At 39.3% G+C, this 7,318-nt stretch overlaps 2 protein-coding genes across 3 annotated transcripts in view; one reads left to right on the top strand and one right to left on the bottom strand.

The window, feature by feature from the left end:
• Positions 1 to 291: 291 nt before the first annotated feature.
• LOC113126368 (transcription and mRNA export factor ENY2) lies at positions 292 to 1,343 on the bottom strand. Of its 2 annotated transcripts, none has more exons than XM_026300347.1 (5): positions 1,275 to 1,343; positions 1,098 to 1,172; positions 942 to 1,012; positions 793 to 867; positions 292 to 443 (listed from the first exon to the last, which is right to left on the bottom strand). In XM_026300347.1, the coding sequence occupies exons 2-5, from the start codon at positions 1,163 to 1,165 to the stop codon at positions 367 to 369; spliced, it is 291 nt and encodes a 96-aa protein (XP_026156132.1). In that variant the 5' UTR covers positions 1,166 to 1,172; positions 1,275 to 1,343; the 3' UTR covers positions 292 to 366. The 2 variants fall into 2 exon arrangements, with proteins under 2 accessions (XP_026156132.1, XP_026156133.1); XM_026300348.1 differs by having other exon boundaries at positions 1,098 to 1,196; positions 1,275 to 1,318.
• A 243-nt stretch (positions 1,344 to 1,586) lies between these two features.
• The window catches only part of nudcd1 (NudC domain containing 1), a 28,451-nt gene continuing 22,719 nt past the window's right edge, over positions 1,587 to 7,318 (top strand). The window contains exons 1-4 of the mRNA XM_026299474.1: positions 1,587 to 1,768; positions 3,099 to 3,253; positions 5,085 to 5,270; positions 6,693 to 6,876. Of these exons, the coding sequence (XP_026155259.1) occupies positions 1,654 to 1,768; positions 3,099 to 3,253; positions 5,085 to 5,270; positions 6,693 to 6,876 (640 nt within the window). The 5' untranslated portion in view covers positions 1,587 to 1,653. The remainder of the gene's footprint in view (positions 1,769 to 3,098; positions 3,254 to 5,084; positions 5,271 to 6,692; positions 6,877 to 7,318) is intronic.

Below are 7,318 nucleotides of genomic sequence, written 5' to 3'. Positions count from 1 at the left end.
TTTGTCAGGACAACACAATACTACTTATATTTATTTTTTATTTTTTATGTGTATTGTTGACCTATGACACACATTGAGGGACTGTCCTGGAGTCAAATTCCTTGTGTGTCCAAATACCTGATTATAAAACTTGTTCTGATTTAATTACAAGAAAAAAAGAAAAGAAAAAGGAGCCATGACGACCAAAATAGGTATTATTTTATTTTTTTCCCAAAATGCTGCATAACAAACCAAAATCAATATGAAAACACACAATACAAAATAAAAATAATACTTGAGAATTTCTCACAATGAGAACAAACATCAGTTTGGATTTTGATTGTGGATCCAGTGAGTAAAAAAACATCTAGTCGTGAATCGTCTCCTTCACAAGGCTGCATGTTGAGCTAAAAAAGCTCTGATTCTCTGAAGGAGCTCTTTTTTCACACTGTCTGGTACAAGGGCTGCAGAGAAGAGACAGCAAATTAAAACAAGATGTCAGTGTGTCAGAACAGGGACTAGAAACACATTTTTGCCATAGAATCCACATTAACACTGTTTATTTTTACCATTGTACTGAATTAGACCTGTAAAATCTGTATTGGGGGACGTTTTGCATAACCACATACTCTCAGTCGGCTGGTTTATTAGAAATACCTTGCTCAGCCTAACGCACTCTGACACTCACTACATTACTGAGCACTGAGACAGTCAGGCCATTGCATGAAGAGCAAAAACTGCTCTGCTTGAGTATAATTAGTTTCTCTGCTTCTTCCACCCCCTGCTGTTGTGTTTGCACATGCACATCGGTACCTCTGCCTTTTGGTGTGACTTCTGTGACCAGGTCCTCCACTGTGACATGCTCCAGCCCCTTTTCTCTGATCACATCTGGGCACAAGAGTTAGTGGCTTCAGTGATCCGGTTTCAAAGGACCCTTATTTACATAATTGCGTCCACAGTACCTTTGCAGTGCGCTTTCAGCTGGTCCTTCCATCCACACTCCACCAGCTTTGCCCTGAGTAACTCTTTCAACCTGCCACGAATGACATTATGTACAAGTTTGAATGAGTATCTGAAAGGCAGCCATCCACGGTCGCTGCGGAGAAAAGCTCGCTTACCGTTCCCGTTCCCCCATTTCTATCAGCTTCTGGTTTATCGCCGCCCTCATTTGGGAATCTTTGCTCATGATCTGTCTGAGAGTCAAACACAAACAGTGGCTGTATCGATAATGCTGATATGGTGAAGAAAGAAAATGAAGAAAACGTTAATTTGGGCAGCAGTCATTTAGACATTACCTCTTATCGGAATGGATCAGCTGGGGAACATACAGTCCCTTTACATAACGGTACCGTGGCGAAACGTTCGAAGCGTAAATGTTCCGCTTTGGTGCCGTTAGCTAATTCACAACAGACCGAGAGATTAAAATCAAAGTTATACATCGTCATACAACTGGTCCGAGAACAAAGTTCATTTGTCTGTGTTGTACCGACTAAACAATAACATTTGTTCAGGGGTATAAAGCGTTTTTGAAGAGAAAATATAACAACTCAACTTCCCATGAACGCCCGGGCTGGAAATGTCCGTTGTTAAAATGGCTCCGTGTGCGACAAAACAGGAAACGGTTGTCTTGTTGTACAGTCTATCATCAACTTGTGAAGAGTCGCACAAAAACACATGGCTGCGTCTAACTATTCCCTGAAGGTCAACAGGGACCTGCTGGACCCGAACTTTGAGAGCTACAGGTTATCTCTGGACCCCATTCCGACCTACAACGTAGAGCTGGATGCTGGTGAGGAGAAGTAGCTTATAGTTAGCAGGTGTGCTAACCTAGCATGGAGGCTAAAACTCACAGCAACTTGTGATAAAATGAATAAAAATGTAAACATGCTTCAGTTATGTTGAATAACGTCCTTTGCTGAAGTGGTTCACAAATAAGTTCATTCACTTAAAACACATAAGACCATGAGCAGTGATTTAACATCTATATATTTAAATTACAGAGTGGCAAAGATTATTCTGTTGACAGGAAGTTAAAGTTAAGTGGCATGTATGTATGATTGAACAGTTATTTTGTCATTGTTAGTCAGAGAAGCTTTTTCTTCTACTTCCATGATAGTAAACAGGAAATCTTTGGGCTTGAAATGAAAAACATTTGAAGGTGCCACCATGGCTGTGGGAGAACATAAAAATCTTTTTTCACAATTTTTTTTAGAAATTTCTTAGACTAATTAAATGTTCAATTGAGAAAGCAATATTTAAATTATTTAATTATGTTTAAATTAGCAATAATGAGAGTTCCATGATTGTTACCACTGTTGCCTCACAGCAAGAAGGTTCCTGGTTTGAAACCCAGCAGGGGCCTTTCTGTGTGGAGTTTGCATGTACTCCCCGTGCTTCTGTGGGTTTTCTCCATGGACTCTTTCACCCAAAGAGAGCTGGGATAGACTCTAGCAGATCCCTGTGACTCTAAATAGGATTAAGCAGGTAGAGAGGATGGATGGATGAATGATAATGTGAATTACAGTTGTAAACATATTGATTACCTGATAACAGTGACTTTTTACATACATGACTTATTTACTTAAAACAGCGTTATTTTGTGAGGAGCTTTATTTTCCACAAATTGTAAAAGTATCTTTGGCTTCAGTGAGAAACAAGATTTAATTTGTAAATGAGACATGTGGTCTTCAATATTTAAGACTTTAAGACTGTACACAGTTTTAGTAGCTTCCTGAGAATTACCACCTACCATGAAAAATAGCAAAGAGAAAGGATACAGTGAGTGAAATATCTCAAATTTACATTTGATAAAAGTACAGGCATGAAAAGAAGAAAAGTGTAATCACAGGTGAGTCAAAGCATTATTTTACACATGCATATCTCATAGTTATTAAAGACCTGTTAAAATTAAGACCATTACTCTGCTGCCTATGACACATGAAGTGACGCGATCATAAATGCCAGTTCTATTGTCTTCCATATGTCAACCTTAAAAATAAGATTCTTGGACTGACATTGGTTGTAGCTCCTGATGACTGATAAAGAGAAATGTAAATATGTTAAAGTGCTGTATACTTTCATGGCTGGTCTGATCTTGTGCTTTTCCGTCTCCTCTGCAGCTGTGGAGGAAGTTAAGCTGAAGGACACTCAGTATACCCTGGAGCACATGCGTGCTTTTGGCATGTACAACTACCTGCACTTAGACCCTTGGTATGAAGATAGTGTTCTGTTTGTGGACTGCAAAGGACGTGTTCTCAGTCTTACCATCACTCTGGTGAGTTTTTAAAACCTCCTTATTTTTTTGGAAGTCCATGTTCCTGGTATTTACATGTTTGTTTAGCAGGAACAATTTAGCCTGTTTATTGTTAGTTGTCAACACAGTCAGTCCAATGTCTCTTAGGCCAATTGCCCTATGTCATCATGGTTGTGATATTGTCCCAGTGGACATAACCGGTGTTGATCAAATACCTATTTAATAACGGCATCTGGCAGTTGATGTCAAGAGAAAATAAATGTTAGAAGAGTTTAAAAGCTGCACTATTAATGCAGCTCATAATTTTTCTTACTGTGTGCTGTCTTGTTTAAGATGATAACTTAGCCAGTGAGAGGGGGTGAGGCTTTCTCTATTCAGGGGAGAAAAGACAACTTTTTTTTGTTGCCTTTTTGTTCATCATCCTGTCACAGCACAGAAGAGAGTTTTGGATAATTCCTCATGTGTCTGGTTAACCACAGGAGCAGTGACATAATTGACTCAAACTACTCATTCAGGTTTGTTACTCAATACCAAGATGCTGAGATGAGGACGAGCCCAGTGATCTTTTCGACTCAGACTTCTTTTATGTCTAAGACATTATTGACCATGATTAGAGGTAATTGGTGTTGGATCAGTGTTTTTCTTTTTTTCTTTTTTTTTTATGTCTAAACTGGCCTGAATGATCATCATCAGACTCTGATCCTGTGAGACAGTGTTTCTGCCTTTCAGTGGCATCATTAAATGACTCTTTATGGAAATGTGTTGCTCAAATTCTAATTACAATCATCACATGATAATTACTGTGCCTGGCAGGGCTTTTTTGTGTACGTTCACAGAGAAGTGTTGCTCGGCACATTTTCCATAGGTGGCTCACACGCTGTTCAGGGCATCAATGGCATGGATGGCAGAGAAAATGATCTCAAAGGTGCATCATACATTTGGTAGCAATATAATATTAAGTGTCACGCTCCATGGCAACAACAGGAAAGCTGCTGCATAGTCCTTTTGAAACACTGGTAGTTCAGACTGAGTAATTGATGCTCATATGGTGGCATATCTGTCTCTTACTAATAAGGCTCTGAGAGTCCTGAATCACATGTGAAGCCAAGTCACACAGGCCGCCACATGACCACTGGTATTGTCATCTCTCCTTGATGAGTGCATGCTGTTTTCTGTTGTTGAAGGCATCTTTCTGTGCCTTTTTTAACAAAAACAACATTATGGAGATGTGTGTTTTAATATCAGATGTCAATCACACAATTTTCCTTTTGAATTTTAGTGCTTCATTCAGTATGAAAGCAGTGACCTTTCTTTTCTTAGGTAGTTCAAAGCCCCCTGTTATTAAGTGTCTCTGTTTCTGTCTTTGTGAGTCATGACTGGGCTGCCAGGAGAAAACCATGTGATTGGTTGGAGGCAGTAAGGAAAGATCTAGTACCTACATACCACAAGTTTAATTGCAACTTACAACGACACTGAGATGAATTCAGTTTTGTTCCATCTTTTGCTTTTCAGTACCACTGCAGTTAGTTGCCAGTTTTATTATGGTAGAAAATTTGTCTGCCACCATTTTAATAATTGATTAATCAAGTGAAACATTCTCTGGTTTCTGCTTCTTTAATGTGAAGATTTACTGCTTTTCTGTGTCACACAGTATAGAGGGCAAATTTAATATTTGGGCATTTATTCACTGGTTTTTGACATTTCAAGTTGTCAAGTTCGTTTATCAAATGTTAGTGTCACTTCATACCAGCACACTGAAACACACTGTTACTTCAGTTTATGTAGAAACAAATGCAGTTGTTTTTCAGGGCATAGCACTGACTAATGTGGGTCCCTTGTATTGTGAATCCAGGACACTGCCCTGGGGAAGCCAAGAGAGGTCTTCCATCTACCTGCTGAGTGCAGCCAGCGTGAGGATAGTCTCTGTGCCTCCCTGAGTCTCACCTCAGCGACCTGGGCTGCTCTCTCTGACGGCACCGGCCGACTGTACCTCCTCCGCACCGGCAAGAGGGGCGACAGCTCCCACATGAAGTGGGAAGTAAGTATAGCAACAGGCGGGTATATGAATGTCAAGTAGAAGAGTTGCAATATAATCTGACACTGTAAAAGAACAGTAACTAATGCATGAGTAGTGCAACAGCACTGACTGAACGTGCTGCTCTGTAACCAAATCTGTCATAGAGAGCACGTCTTCACAAATGATGTAAAATTGACACAACAGGTGTGTAATCAGAGATCCAGCACACTGTATTTTATTTTTGAGGAAATAAATCATATGATAACAGTGCTGCTTAGGATGAGTGTCACACACATTATATGTACGGCATATTTGGCCATTTAAAGGCTTAAATGTATCATAATTAACCAAAAGCCGTTAGCCAAGACTCCTGTTTTAAAGTGATTGAAGTGTGTTTTTGCATCATGAAATATCCTGTTATTCATTTCTCAAACAAAGTCAGAAGAAGAATTTTTAATACATTTAATCCTTACAGCAAGTGTGTGTTTAACAAGCTTATCCACACTTTGTAGTAGGAAGTATTTGTGCACTTTCTCCTGCTAACCTGCCTGAGCATTCATTCTGTGAACAAGCAGGCTGTAAAAGCAACGTTCAAGAGTGGAATTTGTAACGATGATTTAAGCCCTTGAGTCAGTAACTTCCAGTGTTTCAGCACTCAGAGGTCCCAGCCAAGTCAGATCACATCTTTCACCCCTTTGTGTGTGTGTGTGTGTGTGTGTGTGTGTGTGTGTGTGTGTGTGTGGGTGTGTGTCTGTGTGTGTATATATAAGTGTGTGTTGTAAAAACAGCTGTAATAAACTGAGTCACAGCAGAGAAATATTTATGCAGTCACATTAAATTTGGGCCTTTCATCATCACATCCTTTCTTCAACCAGACACTGATGTAGAAATACTACTTTCAATTAGCATTTTATTAATGGAATGAAACTATTTTCTCCTTTCTAAGGCACAGTGGAGACCCTCTAAATCCAGTGTTAATGCAAGCAATTGCTGCTGTGGTCTTCATTAAAGCTTCTTCTACAGCTGCATTAGCTTCCTCATCACCCTTAATCATGTTTACACGTTGGATATTCTGTTAGTTTGGCATCTTCTTCTCTACAAATCTCAGTGGTTTGGTTTTTACTACATTCCATCTGTTACAGTCTATTTAATGTATATAATGAATATTTTATGTCTTTATATTTAAAAGAAAGTAAGTTGCAGACAGACATCCAGAGAAAAATTTAACCAAAAATAATTTAATTAATGATGCAAAGTAATTTATTGTGGATTGATTTAACAATTTCATGTGCAGCCAGTTGTTTTATGTGCTTGGTATCAGTGGAACAACCGTTAATTTTTATTTCTAGTTATTCTAGTTATTTTTAGTTTACTATGTCTGACATCGACCCATATGAAAACACCTGAGATTATTACATTAATACTATTATTTCTTGATTCCAGGCGCTGTTCAGTGCAGACCTGGGGGAACCTTTCATCATCTTCCACAGCGTCTCACATGTCCAGGCTGGAGTCCATACCATGGAGGTTCTGCTGCTCCGCATCCTGAAAGATCCAGAGGAAACCAAAGGAAGCGGATACTCAGTGTCTCTGGAGTGGATCACAGTGGCCAACGCCGCAGGACAAGGTGGGTGCTACACTGACCTGGTTGGTAATTGAGCAGGCATGGCAGACATAATCATGCCTGAATTAGGATCTAAATTTCAAGCTTATTGTTTGACTTTCATGCATTTTTACTGTTTTGCTATCCAGTAGACATCAGACATCCCTGTTAATTAAACCATAGTAGCAAGTTAGTCATAGGCTGCTTTTAATGGCGTTTAATTATTATGTCCCAGATGAGATTAGTGGACTGTGAAGCAAACACTGGCAAGATAGATTTTCATTAGAGTTCTTGGCTCTTGCTCAGAAAGAAAGACCCTGATTAATGATTCAAAGACTTGATAGACAAGAAAACAGAAGCAGCCTTTGGAGAGTCCTTTCCTTATTTAGTAGGATTTAAAGATGCAGCCTTTGCTTTCTGTAGCATAATCTTTTGGAAGTTTAGTGGTTCCATGTTTGTGAACACC

This window comes from Mastacembelus armatus, chromosome 11 (genome assembly GCF_900324485.2).
Source record: "Mastacembelus armatus chromosome 11, fMasArm1.2, whole genome shotgun sequence".
NCBI lineage: Eukaryota > Metazoa > Chordata > Actinopteri > Synbranchiformes > Mastacembelidae > Mastacembelus > Mastacembelus armatus.
Note: the sequence above shows the minus strand (reverse complement) of the source record. Positions and strands in the feature narration are given on the sequence as shown.